The 27539-nt window shown below is 42.6% G+C and overlaps 1 protein-coding gene across 2 annotated transcripts in view; it reads left to right on the top strand.

Annotated features, from left to right (window-relative positions):
• LOC110523906 (contactin-associated protein-like 4) overlaps positions 1 to 27539 on the top strand; it is a 194715-nt gene that overhangs the window by 34965 nt on the left and 132211 nt on the right. For both annotated transcript variants that reach the window (XM_021603042.3, XM_021603043.3), the window contains exons 2-4: positions 966 to 1076; positions 23698 to 23891; positions 27101 to 27248. In XM_021603042.3, coding sequence (XP_021458717.3) covers positions 966 to 1076; positions 23698 to 23891; positions 27101 to 27248 — 453 coding nt within the window. The remainder of the gene's footprint in view (positions 1 to 965; positions 1077 to 23697; positions 23892 to 27100; positions 27249 to 27539) is intronic.

Genomic DNA, 27539 nt, shown 5'->3' with positions numbered 1-27539 from the left:
CACATTGAGCATTCAACAAACATCTGGCTGTCTTTTTGAGTGGGTGAATAAAGGTTGAAATCTCATTGGTCAACATCTCAAACAAATATTACCCACATTTCCACATAGCCATTAGCATACCACCCTGCATACCACTGCTGGCTTGCATCTGAAGCTAAGCAGGGTTGGTCCTGGTCAGTTCCTGGATGGGAGACCAGATGCTGCTGGAAGTGGTGTTGGAGGGCCAGTAGGGGGCACTCTTTCCTCTGGTCTAAAAAAAATAATATCCCAATGCCCCAGGGCAGTGATTGGGGACACTGCCCTGTGTAGGGTGCCGTCCTTCGGAAGGGACGTTAAACAGGTGTCCTGACTCTCTGAGGTCATTAAAGATCCCATGGCACTTATCGTAAGAGTAGGGGTGTTAACCCTGGTGTCCTGGCTAAATTCCCATTATGGCCCTCAAACTATCATGGTCACCTAATAATCCCCAGTTTACAATTGGCTCATTCATCCCCCTCCTCTCCCCTGTAACTATTCCCCAAGTCGTTGCTGCAAATGAGAATCTGTTCTCAGTCAACTTCCCTGGTAAAATAACCATAAATTGAAATGACGTGGTGTGACCAGAGGGATGGGACTCATGCACACATTTGTGAAGGTGTTGGAACATAACAATGTGATCTGCACTCTAGTGATTTTAGTTATTATTAGCATCACTTCAATGGTGTCATTGGTGCGTAGTATTGCTGCTGGCAGAGAGCAGTAACAGCGTGTGAAATGGTGGTCGACATGGTGATCAAATTGTGACAAAATGGAAAATAGTGTCTCTGAAATTGCTTTAAACATGGTTCCTCCCTGATGATGTTTTAGACTACACCTCTGAATCATTTGGAAATACTGTACTAATAATAACGTTACTAATAGTTCAGAGATCACCTGTGATTGTAAAACCTAACCCTGTCCTTTGTGTTTCCCTGTTTGCTTGACAGACAGCTGTGATGGCCCACTGGTGTCCAGCCTGCCCCAGTCCTCCTTCAGAAGCTCATCACAGTTATCCAACAGCCATGGACCCGGCTTTGCCAAAGTAAACAGGAGAGATGGTGAGTACTGGACTTTTGACACATTTGCCTGATATGGACACTGTATTGATTGTAGGATTCCTTAGTATCTCCACTGTTATTTCGAGCCTCTATTCCGGCCGTACACAGTGGGCTGCTGTGTTGTGGTGCTCAGATGCTCATTGCGGAGAGGGAGAGAGAGGGTTGGATTCCCCACAGGACTGTGCATAGAGAACATCAAAGGCAGGTTTCGTTTCAGCAGCAGCAGCAGTAGCGCAGGAACCAGATCCCTTTTTTAAAACTGAATTCCCTTGCTGGTGACTTCAGTTTGAGAAAGGAAGGAGAGAGAGAGACAGAGAGCTGCTGTTACCTCGTCCCCAGCGGGTCGCCTACAGTAGGTAGATATTGGAATACTACATTACAAGCCCCAGTGCAAGGTCACCCTTCTTTACCTTTGCAATGCATCTGAATTCATCCAGAAAAAAAATCAAAAGGGGATTGGTTGGTTTTGTTGGTTGGTTTGGATGCTGAATGCTGATAGAATGGAATCCTTGCATTGCTTAGACGGGAAAATGCTATCACGGTGGTTCTTTGTATGAATGTTTTAAAACTGGTAGGGTTGATCTATTTTGTGGTTTAACCAACCTTGAAAGCAGAAACTCAGATGGGAATAGGAGGGATTTTAGCAGCCACATAACAGGATCTGTGCACATGATTTTCTTCAACTGTGAGACCAAAGCAATATAAGCTTGTTGGATGCTTCTTCCAAGCTGTCTTTGATGGCTGTAGCAGTAAGCACACTGTTGGTTTTTCACTATTCCCATCTGAGTTGAGCTGAGTGAAGTGGATCAATAGGTGTCTAAAACTGTCTATGGTATTATCAGTTTGGTATACTGTATTTCTCTGTGTTTGACCATGATGAAGTTGTATCAGTCAGGTTAACTGTTTTTATTTATTTCAGATAATATATGCACCAGCGCAAAGCTGGATGAAATTACTATATGTTACTACACAATAAAACAGGTGGTTCTGTGCCAAATAAGGCTCTATAAGAGCTATGCTCATACAGTTTTAAACGGAACCTTTATGGTGCTATAAAGAACCCTTTCCTAATCCCCTTAAGGATCCAACCCTTTTTTTAAATTTTCCTCTAAAATTACATACCTAAATCTAACTGCCTGTAGCTCAGGATCTGAAGCAAGGATATGCATATTATTGATACCATTCAAAAAAGTAACACTTTGAAGTTTGTGGAAATGTGAAAGTAATGTAGGAGAATATAACACATTAGATCTGGTAAAAGAAGATACAATGAAAAAAAACATGCTTTCTTTTGTAAATAAAATTGTACCATCTTTGAAATGCAAGAGAGGGGCCATAATGTATTATTCTAGGACAGGAGCAATTTAGGTTTTGGCCACTAGATGGCACAAGTGTATTTGCAAAGTTTTAGACTGATCCAATGAACAATCGTATATCTTTTCAAAAGGCACATTTAGGCAAAAGACTACACAGATATGCCCCTTTTTTTTAGTTAACCATAATTTAACTAGGATGGTCAGTTAAGAACAAATTCTTATTTACAATGACGGCCTACCAAAAGGCAAAAGGCCTTCTGTGGGGACAGGGGCTGGGATTAACAAAAGAGACAACACAACACTACATAAAGACCTAAGATAACAACATAGCAAGGCGGCAACACATGACAACACAGCATGTTAGCAACACAACATGACAACAACATGGTAGCAACACATGATAGCAGCACAAAACATGGTACAAACATTATTGGGCACAGACAACAGCACAAAGGGCAAGAAAGTAGAGACAACAATACATCACGCAAAGCAGCCACAACTGTCAGTAAGAGTGTCCATTATTGAGTCTTTGAATGAAGAGATTGATATAAAACTGTCCAGTTTGAGTGTTTGTTGCAGCTCGTTCCAGTCGCTAGCTGCAGTGAACTGAAAAGACGAGCGACCCAGGGATGTGTGTGCTTTGGGGCTCTTTAACAGAATGTGACTGGCGGAACGGATGTTGTATGTGGACGATGAGGGCTGTAGTAGATACAGTGCCTTGCGAAAGTATTCGGCCCCCTTGAACTTTGCGACCTTTTGCCACATGTCAGGCTTCAAACATAAAGATATAAAACTGTATTTTTTTGTGAAGAATCAACAACAAGTGGGACACAATCATGAAGTGGAACGACATTTATTGGATATTTCAAACTTTTTTAACAAATCAAAAACTGAAAAATTGGGCGTGCAAAATTATTCAGCCCCTTTACTTTCAGTGCAGCAAACTCTCTCCAGAAGTTCAGTGAGGATCTCTGAATGATCCAATGTTGACCTAAATGACTAATGATGATAAATACAATCCGCCTGTGTGTAATCAAGTCTCCGTATAAATGCACCTGCACTGTGATAGTCTCAGAGGTCCGTTAAAAGCGCAGAGAGCATCATGAAGAACAAGGAACACACCAGGCAGGTCCGAGATACTGTTGTGAAGAAGTTTAAAGCCGTATTTGGATACAAAAAGATTTCCCAAGCTTTAAACATCCCAAGGAGCACTGTGCAAGCGATAATATTGAAATGGAAGGAGTATCAGACCACTGCAAATCTACCAAGACCTGGCCGTCCCTCTAAACTTTCAGCTCATACAAGGAGAAGACTGATCAGAGATGCAGCCAAGAGGCCCATGATCACTCTGGATGAACTGCAGAGATCTACAGCTGAGGTGGGAGACTCTGTCCATAGGACAACAATCAGTTGTATATTGCACAAATCTGGCCTTTATGGAAGAGTAGCAAGAAGAAAGCCATTTCTTAAAGATATCCATAAAAAGTGTTGTTTAAAGTTTGCCACAAGCCACCTGGGAGACACACCAAACATGTGGAAGAAGGTGCTCTGTTCAGATGAAACCCAAATTGAACTTTTTGGCAACAATGCAAAACGTTATGTTTGGCGTAAAAGCAACACAGCTGAACACACCATCCCCACTGTCAAACATGGTGGTGGCAGCATCATGGTTTGGGCCTGCTTTTCTTCAGCAGGGACAGGGAAGATGGTTAAAATTGATGGGAAGATGGATGGAGCCAAATACAGGACCATTCTGGAAGAAAACCTGATGGAGTCTGCAAAAGACCTGAGACTGGGACGGAGATTTGTCTTCCAACAAGACAATGATCCAAAACATAAAGCAAAATCTACAATGGAATGGTTCAAAAATAAACATATCCAGGTGTTAGAATGGCCAAGTCAAAGTCCAGACCTGAATCCAATCGAGAATCTGTGGAAAGAACTGAAAACTGCTGTTCACAAATGCTCTCCATCCAACCTCACTGAGCTCGAGCTGTTTTGCAAGGAGGAATGGGAAAAAATTTCAGTCTCTCGATGTGCAAAACTGATAGAGACATACCCCAAGCGACTTACAGCTGTAATCGCAGCAAAAGGTGGCGCTATAAAGTATTAACTTAAGGGGGCTGAATCATTTTGCACGCCCAATTTTTCAGTTTTTGATTTGTTAAAAAAGTTTTAAATATCCAATAAATGTCGTTCCACTTCATGATTGTGTCCCACTTGTTGTTGATTCTTCACAAAAAAATACAGTTTTATATCTTTATGTTTGAAGCCTGAAATGTGGCAAAAGGTCGCAAAGTTCAAGGGGGCCGAATACTTTCGCAAGGCACTGTATCTCAGATGGGGGGAGTGAGGCCTAAGAGGGTTTTATAAATAAGCATCAACCAGTGGGTCTTGCGATGGGTATACAGAGATGGCCAGTTTACAGAGGAGTATAGAGTGCAGTGGTGTATCCTATAAGGAGCATTGGATGGAAAATCTGATGGCCGAATGGTAAAGAACATCTAGCCGCCTGAGATCACCCTTACCTGCGATCTATAAATGATGTCTCCGTAATCTACCATGGGTAGGATGGTCATCCGAATCAGGGTTAGTTTGGCAGCTGGGGTGAAAGAGGAGCGATTACGATAGAGGAAACCATCTAGATTTAACTTTAGCCTGCAGCTTTGATATGTGCTGAGAGAAGGACAGTGTACTGTCTAGCCATACATAAGTACTTGTATGAGGTGACTACCTCAAGCTCTAAACTCTCAGAGGTAGTCATCACACCTGTGGAGAGAGGGGTATTCTTCTTACCAAACCACATGACCTTTGTTTTGGAGGTGTTCAGAACAAGGTTAAGGGTGGAGAAAGCTTGTTGGACACTAAGAAAGCTTTGTTGTAGTTATTTAACACAGGACAGCGATCCTGTAGAGGTTTTAAGAACTATTAAAAAAAGTCTCTGCTATGGTTACAACCTGTTCTGGTGCTGTTTAGAACCCTTAATGGTTATTTATAGAATTTTTGTGGATAATGGTTCTATAAAGAACCTTTCACAGTCTCAAAGATTCTACAAATAACTCTGGGTGTATCATGTGTCAGGTAAGACCCAAGTGCAGACTGTGTAGAAGTAACAATGTTTATTGTAACAACTGGGGCAGGCAAACGACAGGTCAAGGCAGGCAGGGGTCGATAATGCAGAGTAGTGGGTCAGGGTACAGGATGGCAGACAGGCCCAGGGGTCAGGTCAGGCAGAGGTCGGCAATCCAGAGTAGGGGCAAAGGTACAGGACAGCAGGCAGAGTGGTCAGGCAGGCGCGCTCGGAGTCAGCACAGGCAAGAGTCAAAACCAGGAGGGTGAGAAAAGAGCGACTGGAAAAATCAGGCGCTAAGACAACCCGCTGGTAGGCTTGAACAAACAAGACGAATTGGCACAGACAGACAGAAAACACAGGTATAAATACCCAGAGTATCAGTTGGGAAGATGGGCTACACCTGGAGGGGGGTGGAGACAAGCACAAGGACAGGTGAAACAGATCAGGGCGTGACAGGTTGAACATTTCTCCCTCTCATGTAATGTTGGAGTATGTAATCGGTTGTTTACATGGCAGAGGTTACATGGTTGTTTACTCGGTTGCCTCTCAACAACCACTCTTCTATTTGACCTTTGACCACTTTTTAAGGTCACACTCTGTTCTTTATGTGACTGGAGGAGGATCTAGCATGGCATCGCAAAGGATTGAAACAGTGATGTTAATTACAAAATGCACTAGATGACAATATCCCAGTTGTTCTAAGAAGAAATCAATGAATCAATTAATGGATGCATCTAATTTACATCTCTGTCTGGAAAATGTAACACTCAGCATCCTCTAGTGTTTCTCAGAGGATATTCACATTACTGATTCAATTTGCTGACTAAATGAACAGTGGTAACTGTCAAAAGCTTCATAATCTTGCCCTCTGTTCAGTTCTACTGGTATAATATCTTCTCACCAGGCTTGTTAATTATTAAGAATGGTCTTTTGTGATCTGACAACTAAGTTGATTGAAATAGTGAATGAAATACTTCCATTCACTAATTCTAGTCAGAGAACAGCAACATGAGAACAGTGGTGATAGGATTGCATACAGTGTATAGTCTGTAAGGTTATTGTGTATGAACATATCAAAATGGTCCATTGACTGATCCATGCAAATTATATTGTTTGTCCTCAGACTGTCCTCAAGAGTCGATTGGTTGGTTCCCCTCTCTAGTCAATAATATAATATAAAAATACATTTAATTTAGCAGACGCTTGTATTCAAAGCGACTTCCTGTCATGCGTGCCTACATTTTACATATGGGTGGTCCAGGAATCGAACGCACAACCCTGACGTTACAAGCCTCATGCTCTACCATCTGAGCTTCAAATTAGAATTAAAATGCTATTCAGGCCCACCATTCTGCACTTTCACTTACACACACACACACCAACCCACCAACTATTCTACACATGCTGTGATCAGATATGTGCCATGTCCATGCAATCCAAGGTTGTGTAGAAACATCAAAAACCCATTGAGATCCAGTCAGGATCAGATCTGGTTAAACCCCCTCCCTAGGGGGACAAGAACACATTATGGCAGGCCAGGTTTTGATCTCCCTCTGACTTCTATTTTCTCCCGGTCACGCTCTCGTTCTCTCCTCCAATAAAACATAATTTGTTTACTTAGTTCAACCCAGTTTCTCTCTCGTTTTCCTCCCCCTCTCCCGATATCTCTCTCTCCCTCTATCTATCCCTCCGTCCCTCTCCCTTTCTCTCATTACCTTTCCATTCCCTCCCTCCTCTTCTCTCTTTCATACCTATTCTGCTCTCTCTCCCTTTCCCCCCTTCTCTCTTTCTAATAACTTTTCTCTCTCCTTTTCCCTTTCTCATTCCCTCCCTCTCATCATCACTGCCCTGTCCCCTTGAATGCAGCAACGGTGTGTTTAATTCTAATTATGAGTTACTCTGTCTCCAGTTTAAAAGTGAAACTTCACCACTAGACACTATTTGGGGTGTTTTTCCAGTATCCCTACATAGTTATGACTGACGAGAGGTGTTTCAGACATAATTAGGTACCATAGAGGTATTCTTTTATTTATGCGGTGGGAGACCGCAAAATGAATGGAGTCCTGTTTTGTAGCAATTATTGTGGCCTTTGTGTTTCACCGATTGCACGATCACGCTAGAAGTGAGTAGATATGGTTGTCCTTGTTCAATAGAGCCATTGGACAATAGAGCCATGGTTGTCCTTGTTCAATGGAGCCATTGGACAGTAGAGCCATGGTTGTCCTTGTTCAATGGAGCCATTGCTATGTGCCACGACATTGCAACGTATCTAGGTTGACTCATTTTCCCAGGCCTTGTAAAGACTACAGACTGACGGGAGTCCTGCTTCCTTTTCCAATTGTGTTCCCACCCGCGAAAGGCAGGCTTATCAAAACGGGGTCGGTATTAGTTTCACAGGTTCACGGGGAGCTATGTTACCGTGCACCGTCTATCCGAGATTGCTAAATAATTACAACGGCTGCTAATGATTCCTCTTTCCAAGAAGAGCTGGACAAATGAAACCGTATGTCCCCATAGGGACATACAGCCCTATTCAGTTCAGCCCGGAATACACTGAAGAGGACTTGAGACAGCGAGAACAAGACTAGCGAGACCTGCAAAGCAGCGATGGGGAGCCATGGTCAGACTCCGAATAGTGCTGCCTATGCGGGTGCTGTCCAGCCATGCCGACAGATGAGAAATGTCTGTGCTACAACACATGCAATCACGAAAAGTTCTTACTAGAGGTCAGTGAAGACGCCATGGATCGTGTGTGTGTGTGTGACAGATCATCAAAGTTTTGACGCACATATGGATAGAGGGGTGCTGGAGACGTTATTCAGAACCTCCAAGAACAACTGTCAGCGGCAGCTCAGACCAGCTGGACCAGGAGGGCAAATGACAAATGAGTAAGTTATTTTGCTGGCGGTAGCTAGCTAGCTTTATAAGCTCTCTTTTTACACAAGGCAGTGTTGTTCAATACAGTATATTTTTGTGATCGATTCGGCCATAACGGGGCTTGCTAGTACCACTAAAGGCCAAGCTAGCTAGCTTTGTTTGCTATACCCAAAGTGTACTGTAGCCTAAAGTTATGTACTGTAGCCTGAGGTTACAGCTAGCTAGTTAGCCTCAGTGCATCTCATTACGAGCAACACTGAAGAACTGTTTTGACGAGCGTAACGAAGACTAAAGGAATAACTTTGAGTTTATGACTCATCCCACTTGGCACAAACTCGTTGAATCAAGGTTGTTTCCACGTAATCTATTAAATGACGTGGAATAGATGTTGAATTGAAGTCTGTGCCCAGTGGGATATTAGTCTTTGAGTATCAATACCTGTGTGGTGTTGGGGCCATTCAAGCAATTTGTCTCAAGAGGAGATGTGAAAGGTTCCATACCAAACATCTCCCCTTGTACCAAAGTGAATGCACCTCACTGCACCCACCAAACACACCATATGCAAGTATTCCTTTTGTAGAACTGTAGTATTTATTACAGGCATTAGCAGTATATTTTATTTATCAGTGTCAAACATTGCCATAACTGCTCCTACATACTGCTGTGTAAGCTTACCTCTGTGAGTAAGATAGCTAGGTACTTCCAAATCCATTTCATAAATACCACGATGAATTGATGCAGAAGTTGAAGTCGACACTTTATTGGTTTCTGATGCAGCTGGAATCATTTAGTCACTTGTCAATACAAAAGAAAGAAGATATTATTGTTCAAACTCCATTATATACATATGTACAAGAGCTAGCAATATCTATACCACAATGCAGTTCTGAGAATACTGGGCATTTTATACTATGCTACTGTAAGGACAGACGCTGGGAGACAAGAAGCAATTACAAGGAGTGAATATTTAAAAAATACCCGACATGAAACAAAACAAGGATAGCGTCTGGACAGGGGGAACAAAAATGACATTAATGCTGACACGGAGATGAAACTGAGGAATAGAGAGATATAGGGGAGGCAATCAATAAGTGATGGAGTCCAGGTGAGTCCAAAGATACGCTGATACGTGTAACAATAGTAACAGGTGGGCGCTCTTGAGCTCCAGAGAGGGGGAGTGGGAGCAGGCGTGACAGAATCCCCGCCCCCTTAGGGGCACCACCCGGCGTCCCACCTGGGTGAGCCTGATGGGCTGGCCGAGGTGTGGGAGTTTGACAAGCCGGCCGAGGCGTGGGAGCCCGACGAGCCGGCCGATGCAAGAAAACCTCTCGAGCCAGTTAAGGCATGGAAGCCTGACGAGCCAGCTGTGGCACCCCCGGTTCTTTCAGCAGTGGCACCCGGACCCAACGTCACCAACAAAAAACAAAAAAACTCCCTGATGCTTCAAATTGGGGTGTCAGCATTCTGTCAGCATTCTGTAAGGACAGACACTGGGAGGCGAGAAGCAAGTACAGGGAGTGAATATTAAAAAAATAACAAAACAAGAACAGTGTCTGGACAGGGTGAACAAAATGACAATGCTAACATGGGGAAGAAACTGAGGAATAGAGAGATATAGGGGAGGCAATCAATAAGTGATGGAGTCCGGATGAGTCCAATGATACGCTGATACGTGTAACAAATGGTTACAGGTGTGTGTAATGATGGCTCTTGAGCGCCAGAGAGGGGGAGCGGGAGCAGGCGTGACACCTACAACATCAGTCTAACTGAATGTGGATATTATGTTGGCAGAATGTTTTAGGCAGGGTCCTGAATGTTCTTCAGCTGGTCTGGCAGAACTTCATGAGCTCCATTGACCTTGGACTCATAGACTATACACTTTGGCTCTTGCCAGCATTGTGCAGTCAAAGATGATTTAGACTAGTTCCTGGTGCTGCAGATGTTGATGGGATGGGACTCTGTAAATAGAACACACAGGCCAGTAACTTGCAATAGTTTGCTAGTTAACAGTTAGATACGGTCCGGCGGGCTGTAGCTAACGAAATCTAACGTAGCTATCGTTAGCTTGCAAAGTAACCAATGGAATGTTACCTCAGCAGCCTGCGCTTGCTTGAGGTTTTCACATCCAGTTACTGAACACCATACCATGAATAAACTTTACAGTTGTTTAATAGTTCTTCGCAAGCTGATGTTCTACTAACGAGTGGCTGGTCCCGTAAGGAACATTAGCTACCTGTTGACTCTCATTCTCAACTGGAACCATCTCGACAGGGGCTGTACTACATCCTGAAATCACTATGAATTCTGGATATTGTGGTTTGCTTACAAGCAGGAAATGTAGATGGTCCATTTCTACTGGAAATGTAGATATTAATAATATATTAATGGAGATATACAGTGTCGAAGAATTTCGGACAACTTCAGTTCATGCCCTCGCCAAATATCCCCTCGCCAGGTAATCACTTTCTAAAAAGATCAAATTAGATTTTAAAGTGAAATTAAAACCCATTCATTGAAATTAACTAAGAACTATTGGCTAATCACATATTGATCTATTTCCCACTCCTGTTTCATGGTCTGATGGTCTCTCCATGTATTTGGTCTGGTGAACATTTACCTTAACTGGCAGCTCAGCCAGATGCCAGCTTGGAAAGTCCTATCAGCGTTGTATTGGCCTAATTATGTTGCAATTAAACCTCCCTAATTCCGCCCGGTGTTTTCCCTCTGACGATCTGCCATGCTATTCATATGGCCATTATTGGAGGGTTTATGTCACCCAAGACCCCGCACCCTAAACGGCTCTCTATTTCTCATTAATTTGCTAGCAGGTGGAAAAACAGTACATAATTGATGAGAGAGTCGCCCGTTCATTAGACACGCATCTGTTCTTCGCTAAAAAGCTGGTACAACTTGCCAAAGTCATGTCGGCCATGATTTCCCCATGTCTTCTCTTAAAGAGAGAGAGAGCAGCACAGACCAGGCCTGAAATAGGTTCTTAACAGAGCTGTGTGCATACCAAATGGTATCCTGCTCCCTATACAGTGCCCTACTCCCTATACAGAAGTGTCCAGTGCGAGAGAGGCAGGTTGAGGTTACCATGGTCAGAGTTATACAGAAGGTGTTGTACAGAAGGTGTTGTATGCTTAGGCAGTGAAGAAAGTAGAGGATGGGTCAAGGGTGAGGGATCCTAAGAGGTTCCCGGTGAATAGTAAAAGTATTTTGCCAGTACAAAGTGATAGGCCTACGAATGAAATGTGCTTCAGTAAGATTGGCTTTTTAGCATTCAATGCCATGGTTACCAACTGTACTGTAGAAATGGAACATAATTCACAGAAAAGGTGTTGTGATGGCAGCTGCAGAGAAGTACTTTGGTTTATGAGATTATACTGCAGACGAGTTACAGGGTGTGTTGAATGGTAGTGTCCCGTCCTCCCAGGCCGTTGACCTGGTGTGGGATCAGGTAAGGTCAAAGTAGTGGAATGGGGTGGTGGGTTTTTAATGAGTCTAGGGTTAGTTGGCAGGGCACTTTTCTTCATTTTCTCTTTTTCCTGTTTTTGTATCACAAAGTGTAAAGGACTTACACTCCAGTCCAGCTGGTGGCGGTAATGCACCTTTTGATTGCAAACCGCTATTTAAAAATCACAGAAGAAGATGCAAATAGGTTGTCATTTTGGAATCATCCCATAACAGGAAGAGAATGATTTGAACCTGTCATACACAACATAACCAAATCTAAAGAGAAAAGAATGAAGTGTAGGGATTACAGAGTTTAGCATGTCTTTGGAAGAGGATAAAAATAGATTTGGGCTTGGAAAAGTTTCATATTTTCAGAAGGAGTTGGGTAATTGGATAAGGGAGGAGGATGGAGGGACAGAGAGAGGAGGTTGAAAAGATTGAGGGAGGTAGCGGATGGGTTTGAATCTGTTGAAGCTAGCAATAACAATGTTCAAACAGAGTTAGCTGGTTGCCAGTTTGAGTTCAGGAGGTGAAATAGAAGGGGTAGAAGGTGTTGTGAGGAGTTTGAGCCTTGCATTGATGAACATAGTTATGATGAAGATATGTTTGGTCCAGTAGGAGTGACATTTTTGGAGAAGTGGATCTTTGCCTTTTGGCAGATCCATTTGTGATTTCAGGGTGTGTGGGAAAGGAGTTGGGTGCACCTGTTGTGGACTTGTGATATTTGTTTGTGTTTCTTCTGACCAGAGGGAGGTAGCGGATGGGTTGGCAGACCAATCTGGACTCATCTGGCAGTATGTCCAACCCATCCTTTATCTCAGCCGATCATGGCTAGTGGGAAGGTTCCTGGCTTTTTCCGTGGCTAAACCAATTAGACTTGTAATTTAACAATTTTATTTGTACTTACAGATGGCACACAAGGATACAGTGTAGATAATCCGGGTAGCCTCAGATAATATCGACATAAACACTGATTCGGTGAGTGAGTTTTTATAAGGAAGTGCATAGGAGATGTTGTACCCACCATGACATTTAAAACTTACCCTAACCAGAAACCGTGGATAGATGGCGGCTTTCTTGCAAAACTCAAAGTGTGAACCACTGCATTTGACAATGGAAAGGTGACAGGGATTATGGCCGAATACAAACAGTGTAGTTATTCCCTCCACAAGGCAATCAAACAAGTGAAATGTCAGTATAGAGACAAAGTGGAGTCGCAATTCAACGGCTCAGACACGAGACTTATGTGGCAGGGTCTACAGACAATCACGGACTACAAAAAGAAAACCAGACACTTCACGGACACCAACGTCTTGCTTCCAGACAAACTAAACATCTTCCTTACCCACTTTGAGGATAATACAGTGCCACCGACGTGGTCTGCTACCAAGGTCTGTGGGCTCTCCTTTTCCGAGTAAGATATTTAAATGTGTTAACCCTTGCAAGATGGCATTCATAAGCGCGTCCTCAGAGCATGCGCAGACCAGCTGGCTGGTGTGTTTCCAGACATATTCAATCTCTCCCTATCCCAGTCTGTTGTTCCCACATACTTCAAGATGGCCACCATTGTTCCTGTACCCAAGAAGACAAAGGTAACTGAAATAAATGACTATCGCCCGTAGCACTCACTTCTGTCATCATGAAGTGCTTTGAGAGGCTCGTCAAGGATCATATCACCTCCACCTTACCTGTCACCCTAGACCCACTTCAATTTGCTTACCGCCCCAATAGGTCTACACACGATGCAATCGCCATCACACAGAACACTGCCCTATCCCATCTGGACAAGAGGAATGCCTATGTAAGAATGCTGTTCATTGACAATAGCTCAGCATTCAACACCGTAGTACCCTCAAAGCTCATCATTAAGCTAGAGGCCCTGGGTCTCAACCCCTCCCTGTGCAATTGGATCCTGGACTTCCTGACGGGCCGCCTCAGGTGCTGAAGGTAGGAAACAACATCTCCACTTCGCTGATGCTCAACACTGGGGACCCACAAGGGTGCTTGCTCTGCCCCCTTCTGTACGCCCTGTTCACCCATGACTGCGTGGCCTTGCACGCCTCCAGCTCAATCATCAAGTTTGCAGATGACACTACAGTAGTAGGCTTGATTACTAACATGAGACAGGCTACAGGGAGGAGGTGAGGGCACATGGAGTGTGGTGTCAGCAAAAATACCTCTCAAACAACATCAACAAAACAAAGGAGATGATCGTGGGCTTCAGGAAACAGCAGAGGGAGCACCCCCCATATCCACATAGACGGGACAGCAGTAGAGAAGGTGGAAAGTTCCTCGGCGTACAATTCACAGACAAACTGAAGTGGTCCACCCACACAGACAAGTGTGGTGAAGAAGGCACAACAGCGCCTCTTCAACCACAGGAGGCTGAAGAAATTTGGCTTGTCACCTAAACACTCACAAACTTTTACAGCTGCACAATTGAGAGCATCCTGTCAAGCTGCATCACCTGCCTGGTACAGCAACTGCACCGCCCACAACTAAGGCTCTCCAGAGGGTGGTGCGGTCTGCACAACGCATCACCGGGGGCAAACTACCTGCAATCCAGGACACCTACAGCACCCGATGTCACAGGAAGGCCAAAAAGATCATCAAGGACAACAACCACCCGAGCCACTGCCTATTCACCCCGCTACCATTCAGAAGGTGAGGTCAGTACAAATCAAATCAAATGTATTTATATAGCCCTTCGTACATCAGCTGATATCTCAAAGTGCTGTACAGAAACCCAGCCTAAAACCCCAAACAGCAAGCAATGCAGGTGTAGAAGCACGGTGGCTAGGAAAAACTCCCTAGAAATGCCAAAACCTAGGAAGAAACCTAGAGAGGAACCAGGCTATGTGGGGTGGCCAGTCCTCTTCTGGCTGTGCCGGGTGGAGATTATAACAGAACATGGCCAAGATGTTCAAATGTTCATAAATGACCAGCATGGTCGAATAATAATAAGGCAGAACAGTTGAAACTGGAGCAGCAGCACGGTCAGGTGGACTGGGGACAGCAAGGAGTCATCATGTCAGGTAGTCCTGGGGCATGGTCCTAGGGCTCAGGTCCTCCGAGAGAGAGAAAGAAAGAGAGAATTAGAGAGAGCATATGTGGGGTGTCCAGTCCTTTTCTGGCTGAGCCGGGTGGAGATTATAACAGAACATGGCCAAGGTGTTCAAATGTTCATAAATGACCAGCATAGTTGAATAATAATAAGGCAGAACAGTTGAAACTGGAGCAGCAGCACAGCCAGGTGGACTGGGGACAGCAAGGAGTCATCATGTCAGGTAGTCCTGGGCATGGTCCTAGGGCTCAGGTCCTCCGAGAGAGTGAAAGAAAGAGAGAATTAGAGAGAGCATATGTGGGGTTACAGATGCATCAAAGCTGGGACCGAGAGACTGAGAAACCGCTTCTTTCTCAAGGCTATCAGACTGTTGAACAGCCATCCCTAACGCAGAGAGGCTTCTGCCTATATACAGACTTGAAATCATTGGCCACTTTAATAAACGAATCACTAGTCACCTTAATAATGCCACTTTAATAATGTTTAAATATCTTGCATTACTCATCTCATAAGTATATACTGTATTTTATACCATCTATTGCATCTTGCCTATGCCGCTCTGTCATTGCTCATCCATATATTTATATGTACAGTATATATTTTTATTCCATTCCTTTGCTTAGATTTGTGTGTATTATGTAGTTGTTGTTGAGCTGTTAGATTACATGTTTAGATATTGCAGCAGTCGGAACTAGAAGCACAAGCAATTTGTTGCACTCGCAATAATATATGCTAACCATGTGTATGTGAGCAATAAAATTTGAGTGTTGGATAGCCATAGCCAGCTAGGTAACATAGCATCTCTCTCTGATTTGAGCTGGGTGTTTCAGTAGGCTAAGCTGCATTCGCTAGCTAAGTACACTACCGTTCAAAAGTTTGGGGTCACTTAGAGATGTCCTTGTTTTTGAAGGAAAAGCACATTTATTGTCCATTAAATAAAATAAAATTGATCAGAAATACAGTGTACACATTGTTAATGTTGTAAATGACAATTGTACCTGGAAGCGGCTGTTTTTTTAATGGAATATCTACATAGGCGTACAGAGGCCCATTATCAGCAACCATCACTCCTGTGTTCCAATGGCACACTCTGTTAGCTAATCCAAATTTATAATTTTAAAAGGCTAATTGATCATTAGCAAACCATTTTGCAATTATGTTAGCACAGCTGAAAACTGTTGTTCTGATTAAAGAAGCAATAAAACTGGTCTTCTTTAGACTAGTTGAGTATCTGGAGCATCAGCATTTGTGGGTTCGATTACAGGTTCAAAATGGCCAGAAACAAGTAACTTTCTTCTGAAACTCGTCAGTCTATTCTTGTTCTGAGAAATGAAGGCTATTCCATGTGAGAAATTGCCAAGAAACTGAAGATCTCATACAACGCTGTACTCTACTCCCTTCACAGAACACTGCAATCTGGCTCTAACCAGAATAGAAAGAGGAGTGGGATGCCCCATGAACATCTGAGCAAGAGGACAAGTACATTAGAGTGTATAGTTTGAGAAACAGATGCCTCACAAGTCCTCAACTAACAGCTTCCTTAAATAGTACCCGCAAAACACCAGTGTCAATGTCAGCAGTGAAGAGGCAACTACGGGATGCTGGCCTTCTAGGCAGAGTTCCTCTGTCCAATGTCTGTGTTCTTTTGCCCATCTTAATCTTTTCTTGTAATTGGCCAGTCTGAGATGTGGCTTTTTCTTTGTAACTCTGCCTAGAAGGCCAGCATCCCGGAGTCGCCTCTTCACGGTTGACATTGAGACTGGTGTTTTGCGGGTACTATTTAAATTGAGGACTTGTGAGGCATCTGTTTCTTAAACTAGACACTAGACACACAGTAACACTTGACATCAAGTCCCTATACATGTGTATACATGTCTACATGTGTAGTAATGTTGTAATGTTGATTATGACAATAGCAACATTGTTGTTACATAGGACTTTGGAAATTGCTTTATAATTGCATAATAATGGATAAATTACATAAGTGGAATAAGGAACAGTCACTATCAGCTCATTGCTTTGCAATTAAAATGCAATGACCAATGTATTATGTAACAACATGCTAATAAACTTTTTCTCAAAGTAATTACAGTTTTATATCACAGGCACAACCACAGTTTAATGTTAAGTGTTACTGAGAATACTAACAGTTACAAAATATGGCTATTAAGTGTCGACAGGAAACTAAATATCCCAAAACTGCCTTCTTGAATCAACTACAGCCAATGTGTTTGAAACAAGAGCACTTACCCTCAGATGGAGAAGATGTTCAAAGTTGTTTTTCTAAGCATCCAACTTGCTGTTTTGTAATGTTTGCAAATGGCTTTGATTTACTGTGCAGTATGTTCAGGTATTGTAAAATGTATTGCAGCTTTTGACCTTTTCAATGGCGTGTTGAAAGAGTCATGCAGTAGTTGAGCATCAAAACGTATTTATATACTCTACTAAAATATCAATGCAACATGTGAAGTGTTTGTCCCATTTTTCATGAGCTGAAATTAAAGACCTCAGAAATGTTCCATATGCACAAAAATATAATTTCTCAAATTCTGTGCACAAATTTGTTAACATCCTTATTATCATCCCTATTAGTGAGCCTTTCTCATTTGCCAAGATAATCCATCCACCTGTCACGCCCTGGCCTTAGAAATCCTTTTTATTCTCTAATTTGGTTACGTCAGGGTGTGATTTGAGTGGGCATTCTAGTTTGTCTGTTTCTTTGTTGGCTGGGTATGGTTCACATTCAGAGGCAGCTGTCTTTCGTTGTCTCTGATTGGGAATCATACTTAGGCAGCCTTTTTCCCACCTGTGTTTGTGGGTAATTATTTATTTTCTGTGTTTGTTTGTGTGCACAACAGTTGTGTCACTTTCGGTTTCTGTTTACCTGTTGTTTTGTGAAGGTTTCACTTTATTAAAGATGTGGAACTACATGCACGCTGCGCCTTGGCTCATTTATGACAGGGAGTTTGAAGACCGTGAACGTGACACCACCTGACATGTGGCAAATCAAGAAGCTGATTTAACAGCATGATCATTACACAGTTGCCGCTTAATGGTGGGGACAATAAAAGGCCACCTAAAATGTGCAGTTTTGTTACACAACCCAATGCCACAGATGTCTCAAGTTTTGAGGGAGCGTGCAATTGGCATGCTGACTTCAGAAATTTCCAACAGAGCTGTTGCCAGATAATTTTATGTTAATTTCTCTACCATACGCCCCCTGCAACGTTGTTGTAGAGCGTCCAAATTTCCATACAGCCATAGACCACGTGTAACCAGGACCTCCACATACGGCTTTTTCACCTGCGGGATCGTCTGAAGAGGGGGAGGGGGTGTGCTGAGGATTATTTCTGTCTGTAATAAAGCACTTTTGTGGAAAAAACATATTCTGATTGGCTGGGCCTGACTCCCCAGTGGGTGGGACTATGCCCTCCCAGGCCCACCCATGGCTGCGCCCTGCTCAGTCATGTGAAATCCATAGATTTGGCGCTAATGAATGAATGACTGATTTCCTTCTATGAACTGTAACTTAGTAAAATCTTTGAAATTGATGCATGTTGAGTTTATATTTTTGTTCAGTATACTTATCTTTACAAAATATCATTGGCTAATTAGTTTAACTTAATTTTGTACACCTGGGGTAATGGACATTAAAACCTCGCATCCATCCCATTTTTCAATTTTTGCCTAAAATGACATACCCAAATCTAACTGTCTGTAGCTCAGGACCTGAAGCAAGGATATGCATATTCTTGATACCATTTGAAAGGAAACACTTTGAAGTTTGTGGAAATGTGAAATGAATGTTGGAGAAAATAACACATTAGATCTGGTTGAAGATAAAACAAAGAGAAACAATGTTTTTTGTACCGTCTTTGAAATGCAAGAATTTAAGCTTTCTGCACATATCAGACATGTCTATGTCCTAGGAAATGTTCATGTTACTTACAACCTCATGGTAATGACATTAGCCTACGTTAGCTTAACCGTCCCTTGGGGGGGGACACCGATCCTGTAGAGGTTGTTTAAGGAGAATTTATAAAATGTACAGATTGAAATGTATTGTGTAGCTCAAATATGATTGTCAGATAGATTGGAAAAGTTTAGGAGATTGTGTGTGCTCTATTAATTATATTTCTATCTTCAACATGACGTTCCAGATACTGCCCTGACATTAATTGAAGGAAGCCAATCCAATAGTTTCAGAGAAGTAGTCACTTCCTGAGATATGTATTCAAATACTTTTTTTAGTTGTTAATTTCTGAGATCTGTATTCCAATAGTTTTAAAAAGTAGTAATTTTTGGGGATCTGTATTTCAAAATTTGTTGTCACCTCCAAAATAACTATTTGTTCCCCTGCAAATTTGTTTTAATTTTCAGAAAATACAATTAAAACTATAGTTATCCCACTTCTTCTTCCCAGCAGCCATGAATAGACACACGAGCCCTCCTGTTAAGAATTGCCCATTTTTAAGACAGAATAAAACACACAAATGTGTTAACTGCTTGTGAGAATGAGAGATAAAAGCTGAGAAACGTGCTTCACACAACCCATTTTCTGTATTTTATTGCATCCCAAATTGCACTCTGTCCCCTATAGAATGCCCTACTGTTGGTACCCTATACACTACTCTTGACCTGGGCCAGGGCCCATTTGGGATGAATACTCTCTTTGTCTTTGTAGGTGGATTCCTTCCTGGTATTGTGTACTCTTCTACTTTTTGTTCCCCCCTGCATGTTGTCTATTCCATCGCCAGTATTGAGCAAAGGTCAATGTGTTTGCTCTCTGCCTCTCATCGCTGTGTCAATGGCAGCATCTGTCTGCTACTAAAGTTAAGTACTTATTCAACCTGGCCTTTCACTGCCTCTCGTCCTAAATGCCAACACATATGGGCAGCGTGTTGTCTTGCCCCTGAACAGACAGACAGTATGAGTGGAACCAATAGGCGGTCATATAAACAATAAAAGTAGGATAATGAATATAAATAACTACCAACTCATTCACTTCGCATTCAGATAAGGAATGAAATTTAGCTTAGTGTACAACATCTAAACATTTACATGTGTATGTAGTATGTCCTAGATTATCCTGTTGCGACGAGCAATCCCGTATCCGGGAGCGTAATTATAGCCTCAAGCTCATTACCATAACGCAACGTTAACTATTCATGAAAATCGCAAATGAAATGAAATAAATATATTAGCTCACAAGCTTAGCCTTTTGATAACAACACTGTCATCTCAGATTTTCAAAAAATGCTTTTCAACCATAGCTACACAAGCATTTGTGTAAGAGTATTGATAGCTAGCATAGCATTAAGCCTAGCATTCAGCAGGCAACATTTTCACAAAAACAAGAAAAGCATTCAAATAAAATCATTTACCTTTGAAGAACTTCGGATGTTTTCAATGAGGAGACTCTCATTTAGATAGCAAATGTTCAGTTTTTCCAAAAATATTATTTGTGTAGGAGAAATCGCTCCGTTTTGTTCATCACGTTTGGCTGAGAAAAAACCCAGAAAATTCAGTCATTACAACGTGAAATTTTTTCCAAATTAACTCCATAATATCGACAGAAACATTGCAAACGTTGTTTAGAATCAATCCTCAATGTGTTTTTCACATATCTATTCGATGATAAGTCACTCGTGGCAGTTTGGTTTCTCCTCTGTTCAAAATGGAAAAATGCGCGCACCTGGAGATTACGTAATAGTTTCGACGGAGGACACCGAGCGGACACCTGGTAAATGTAGTCTCTTATGGTCAATTTTCCAATGATATGCCTACAAATACGTCACAATGCTGCAAACACCTTGGGGAAACGACAGAAAGTGTAGGCTCTCTCCTTGCGCATTCACAGCCATATAAGGAGACATTGGAACACAGCGCCTCAAAAATCTGGCTCACTTCCTGTATGAAATGTAATCTTGGTTTCGCCTGTAGCATTAGTTCTGTGGCACTCACAGACAATATCTTTGCAGTTTTGGAAACGTCAGAGTGTTTTCTTTCCAAAGCTGTCAATTATATGCATAATCGAGCATCTTTTCCTGACAAAATATCTTGTTTAACACGGGAACGTTTTTCATCCAAAAATGAAATACTGCCCCCAGAGGTTCAAGAGGTTATCTTTATTGTCCTTATTTAGTTTGCTGCAGGTGTGAGGTGCTGAAGGATGTAATTCAATAGAACCTTACATGTTGTCTACATAGTATGGGTATTGTGCTGGTGCACACTTTGGGAGAAGTGTGGAGAATCTGGTCCCTATGTCTCTGTGGGATTCCTACCAGTTCCTGGAGAGTTTTTGCGTCAGCTTAGTTAGACGACATCGTCTTTGCAAATGTTAAGTGGCCTTTAACCTCTGTGTTTTTGTGTTGGTTACTTCAAAGGCTCTGTGTGTCTCTCTGTATAGAGTAAGGCCCACTGCAGGTTATTGGGACATTTCTATTCCCAGCTGCGGTGTGACTAGTTTCAGTCCTCTAGCTGTGTTGTGTCTTTGGGGCGGCCCTGCTGGAAGCCTGGGTACCTCCTCTAGACTCCTCTCTGCTCCCACTCCGTCCATCTGGTGTCCGGGGCCCTGAGGTGGTGCTTTTGCCCGACTCAGCATTTTCTACTTCCCCTCTGTCACAGACATTAGCACACCTCTCATCTTGTGGTCCCTTCTTTCTCACGATGGTGTCTCCATTCCACAGTGCTATTTCATCACTCCTCCTCCTCCTCCTCCTCCTGTCTCTCTTTGGCTACCCCCTCTCTCTCCCTCCTCCTCCTCCTCCTTCTCCTCCTCCTCCTCATGTCTCTCTTTGGCTACCCCCTCTCTCTCTCTCCTCCTGGCTCATGCAGAAGCCAAAGACCTGTTCCTGTTCCACAGCCTGTTGTGTGGTTTCATGGAACAGGACACTTTGCTGATTCGATTGCTCTATTTTTTCTATCTACATTTACATTTGGTCATTCAGCAGACGCTCTTATCCAGAACGTGCATTCAACTAAGGTAGGTAAGGTAAGACAACCATATATCACAGTCATTGCAAGTAGGGGATTGTCATTACATCTAGGGGATTGACTCTAAACCCTACTGCAGTCATACCCAGAGCTCCAGCTTGAGTGGTTACTTTATTTTGAATCCAATGATGTGACTTGAGATGTCACGGAGGACTTTTCTGCACATTTAAACCAGTCTGCTGCATCACTGGAGCTGCTCTGCTTTGTCATATGAATATAATTGTATCATGTGTTTGCTACTGGCAAATGGAGAGTGACTGCTTGCTCATATATGAGCCTTGAATACCAATGATACCTGAGAAGAATGTATCCCATGAGCACATCACCTGATGTTGGATCATTCTTCCTCGTTTTGCTACCAGCTCTGTAATGGATGTTGATGTGTTTAGGTTCAATTTTGTTGTGCAAGGCTGCTATATTCCCAGAGATGATATACAGTGCATTGTACAGAATCTGTCAATTGAATATGTACAGTGAGTATACAAAACATTCATTGACATAGACATACCAGGTGAATCCAGGTGAAAGCTATGATCCCTTATAAATGTCACTTGTTACATCCACTTCAATCAGTGTAGATGAAGGGTTAATTGGAAAATCCGGTGTTTCTATGTCAAAGGTTTTTGTTATATTTCAGTCTTCTGTGATGTGTATATAAAGTGTAATATTGGGATGCAAACTCAAAATGGAATACATTTCAACTCTATATCTGACATGGTACAAGTGTCTTCTTTTTTTAAGCACATAACCACGTGTGTGAGGTGTATACTTTTGTTTTAAAGAAGATTTGTTTAAGACTACCAAGAAACACTCTCTGACCCTAATTTAGCACACTGCAGTAAAAGGTTATTAAAGTAGGATTTTTTAAGCCTTGAGACAAATGATACACGGATTGTGTATGTGTGCCATTCAGAGGGTGAATGGGAAAGACAAAACATTTAAGTGCCGTTGAACGGGGTATGGTAGTAGGTGCCAGGCTCACGGGTGCATTTTAATATTAGGAAGGTGTTCCTAATGTTTGGTTAATTCAGTGTATGTGCTACGATACTATAGGATACTAGACTGCTACCAAACTGGAGTATGCACAACCTTATCGTATGCTGTTTGTGTTGACAGGTTTATCTAAAGCCCATTTGTTTCTTTAAAAAAAACGAAAGTCCATCCCCTGAGCTATAAGGTCACCCACATGTTAAAAACACACTTTCCCAAACGGTTTCCCTCAAAAGTGTATTGCTCCTCTCATAGAGTTGACAATATAATGATGGGCACCATCAGCGGGTTACCTGGCCTATTCACAGGGGGTCCTTGGAAAGACTCATAAGAATATAGGCCTAACGATCAGTTGCACATGAGGGGGTACTTCAAGCAGAGCAAAATGTGCTTGGGGTAAAATGACCAAAAAACAGTTTAGAACCATTGAGTTATGTAATACGTCACACAGGGTCACTCATAAACAAATACACATTATCACACTATCCTCCTCAAAGTTTATGCCTGTTCTTACAGGGTTTGTGATAACACTTTATTTTGACATGCCCCCTATGCTCAACAAACTACCGATCGACTATCATTGACAATAAGTTACATGATGTTGAATGTGTAACTATGCCTGTGCGTGTTCCTTCTGTCATAAGGCCGGTTTCCCAGACGCCTAGTCTTGGACTGAAATGGAATCAATGGAATCACCATTGGAAATGATTTTAATGTCCATGATTAGGCTTAAACTTTGTCCGGGAAACTGCCCCTTTGTGTCTGTGTGTGCCTGTTCCTCTTCTCATAGAGTTAGTTTATAATGTAAAGAGTTACCATATCTGGGATCCCTGTGTGTTTTTCCTTCAGGTGCCGGAGGCTGGGCTCCTGTAGAGTCTAATAAGTACCAGTGGTTGGAGGTGGACCTGGGGGAGCGAACGGAGATCACAGCCGTGGCCACGCAGGGTCGCTATGGCAGTTCAGACTGGGTCTCCTCCTTCCTCCTCATGTTCAGCGACACGGGACGCAACTGGAAACAGTACCGCCAGGAGGATAGCATCGGGGTAAGTCTCCGTGGGCAACCTTGACTAGTGTACATTGTAGGTAATCATACCTGGAAGACAGTGTCAGGGTCAGGGGTCAACCTTGACTGGTTGAAGTCATTTAAACCTGCAAGACAGCATTGGGGTGAGTCACTGAGCAAAGACCATATGGCTGCATCTGAAATTGCACCCTGTGGCACCCTTATGCTACGTTTGACCAGGGCTAGCCTCTGCTCCTAGGCTTCGCTCACGTTGTGGTGAGGTGAAAGCCTGTAGCAGAGGCTAGACCAGGGCCCATGGACTATGGTCAAAAGTAGTGCACTATATAGGAATAGGGTGCCATTTCAGACGCTGCCATGTACACCATGTAGCCAAACTCTCAAATAGCCTCATAAGCGTCCTTTCACTGTCAATGAATAATAGATGAATCACTGGAAGGCAGGAAAAGCCCAGCTTAGCTCTATACTGTTGGCTGAGAGAATTGTTGGATATAGCTGCATTTTAGTGTGTTGCCATCCTTGTTATGCGCTTTTTTTTACTAAATAGCATTCTGTTAATTTTAGCTGACATGAGGAAGAAATAATTAAAAAGATTGTCAAAAAGAAAATTGTGATTTCACAACATATGTGCATACAGTCCTCTTCTGTACTCACAGTTTGACGACGCATATTTTGAAGTACTTGGCATCAATTTCTGCACATTGTCATCAATCCTAAGAACCTCTTAGAGGGTTTTTAAACTCTAGTTGACAGCAGGAGTCTACTATCAGTACCAGTCACAAGTCCTGGTACGTGTTTTTTGTTTCCTCAGACCGGGCTTAATAAGTTTGAGTTTAAGGGATGAGTGTTGTTCTCTTTCTCTTCTATGAGCGAAGGCTTGTCAGACAGGGGGCAGGCGTTGGAGGGATTTGCAAATTAGATACACTTATGGGAACACACACACACACACACAAATAAGATGCAGCTTACTGAGCTTTCTTAGCAGAAAACAGTGGAATTTGTTGGGCTTAACATTTTGCTTCACCAGACGCACGGCTCATCCGCTCTCTTCAAAGACGATGATGATGCTGCTTCTCAGCCATCCAAATTATGCAACAACACTAAGAAAGTAAATTTCAGTCTGGGACAGACATCAAATGTTATATTATAAACGCAGATTTTTGACACAAAACCAAGATGGAACTCTTTGGCCTGAATGCCAAGTGTCACGCCTGGAGGAAACCTGGCACCATCCATAAGGTGAAGCACGGTGGTGGAAGCATCATATTGTGGAGATGTTTTTCTGCCTCAGGGACTGGCAGACTAGTTAGGATCGAGGGAATGATGAACGGAGCAAAGTATAGAGATGAAAACCTTCTCCATAGTTGAAACGGCTGTTGGTGGAAGAAGGTGAGGACCAAAGCGCAGCGTGGTACGTGTTCATGTTTGTTTATTAACACTGGAATAACCAAAACAGTCCTGAAAGGTGAAAAACACTAAACAGAAATCAACTACCCACAAAACCCATGTGGGAAAAAGCTACCTAAGTATGGTTCTCAATCAGAGACAACAATAGACAGCTGCTTCTGATTGAGAACCACACCAGGCCAAACAACAAAGAAATACAAAACATAGAAAATGAACATAGAATGCCCACCCTAGTCACACCCTGGCCTAACCAAAATAGGGAATAAAAGCCTCTATGGCCAGGGCGTGACAAGAGGGCTCAGGACCTCAGACTGCAGCAAAGGTTAACCTTCCAACAGGACAACAACACTAAGCACACAGCCAAGACACCGCAGGAGTGGCTTTGGGACAGGTCTCCGATTGTCCTGGAGTGGCCCAGCCAGAGCCCGGACTTGAACCCTATCGAACATCTCTAGAAAGACCTGAAAATTGCTGTGCAGCGGCGCTCCCCATACAACCTGACAGAGCTTGAGAAGATCTGCAGAGAAGAATGGGAGAAACTTGTCACACCAAATACAGGTGTGACAAGCTTGTAGCGTCATACCCAAGAACACTTGAGGCTGTAATCGCTGCCAAAGGTGCTTCAAGAAAGTACTGAGTAAAGGGTCTGAATACTTATGTAAATGTGATATTTCAGTTTCTAAAAACCTGTTTTTGCTTTGTCATTGTCACTGTGTAGATTGATGAGGGAAAAAAAACGATTTAATACATTTTAGAATAAGGCTGTTAACGTAACAAAATGTGGAAAACTTTCCGAATGCACTTTATCGTCTCCCCTAGCCAACATGAAAGGGAGCTACTGGCCTGGCTCTTGTCTATCTCACAATAATAGTTAGGACGTTAACAGTGTTAATTGGGTATTTCACCCTTATTTTAGCGTGTGAACCACCAATTAACTGGAGTGTCAACTTCAAAGGTAGGATGGAAAACTCCTAGGGGATGAACCCATTATTTATCCATCTTAATGAGAGACAGTGGTTGTGTCCCAAATGGTACCATGTTCCGTATTTAGTGCACTACTTTTGACCAGGGCCCATACACAGCACTAGTCAAAAGTAGTACACTAAATAGGTAATAGCATTCCATTTGGGACACAGCCAGGGAACAGGAGGAGAGGACAAATAATAGAACACAATACTGCTATGTAATATGTGCATGTCTTATTAGAAACATAAGTTAGGATCAGAGAGGTTAACGACGCTCATTACTCAAATAGTAGACCTAAGTATTTGCCAGCAAACATGAGACGGAAAGAGCATCAGTATTACATTTCTTATTAATCTCATCAGTAACAAACCCCTTTCAGAACCCACTTTATCAATGTGGCCACATGCTCTTCTCAATAGGTGTAGGCAAAGCTATTGGGGGCATTCATCAGTGTGGGAGTATCTATTTGTATTTCATGAAAAGAAAGTGGGTTTGCCAAAGCAGTGGAGGAGGGTGAAAGGAGCTGTAGGAGGACAGGATTATTGTAATGGCTGGAATGGAATGGTATCAAACATGTCAAACATATGGAAACCACATGTCTGACTCAGTTCCATGAATTCCATTCTAGCCATTACAAGTTGCCCGTCCTCCTATATCTCTTCTTACCAGCCTCCTCTGACACAAAGAAGAAAAACAATCATATGTGGTAAATCAGGTAGTGCATATGGTAACTCCTTATTTGGATAGTCCCAAATAGACGGTTTGTAGATGTTCAACTAACTGTCAACAACATTTCAATGAACTATCCATTAACCCTAACCCTCTCTGTATATTTGTGCCCTCTTTGTGTTTCTCCAGGCATTCACTGGAAACAGCAATGCAGACAGTGTGGTGCAGTTCAAACTGCAGCAGCCAGTCTTTGCCAGGTTCCTACGGTTACTTCCTCTAGACTGGAACCCTAACGGGAGGATAGGCCTGAGGCTGGAGCTCTATGGATGCCCTTACAGTAAGTACAACCAGGGGGGGGGGGGGGTGGACAGGACATCATTTCCTTATTGCAATGAGATTACTCTAATCTGGTTGTACTGATGTCATTGCAACCAGTTTTGCCCCCAGGGTATTTTTTCCATTATTAAACTAGGAAAGAAACTACTGTAGGTGTACATGTACTAACAGCTTTTTTCTTAAGATGAGCCAACAAACAATATGCGAAAGCTGAATCTATTTTATTTTCACTGTTGTCATTTCTGTCTCGCACAGACATATGTTGTATATTCTTTCTCATACTCTGGCAGCT

Source organism: Oncorhynchus mykiss, chromosome 5 (genome assembly GCF_057628025.1).
Source record: "Oncorhynchus mykiss isolate SJ-2025 chromosome 5, ASM5762802v1, whole genome shotgun sequence".
NCBI classification, from domain to species: domain Eukaryota; kingdom Metazoa; phylum Chordata; class Actinopteri; order Salmoniformes; family Salmonidae; genus Oncorhynchus; species Oncorhynchus mykiss.
Note: the sequence above shows the minus strand (reverse complement) of the source record. Positions and strands in the feature narration are given on the sequence as shown.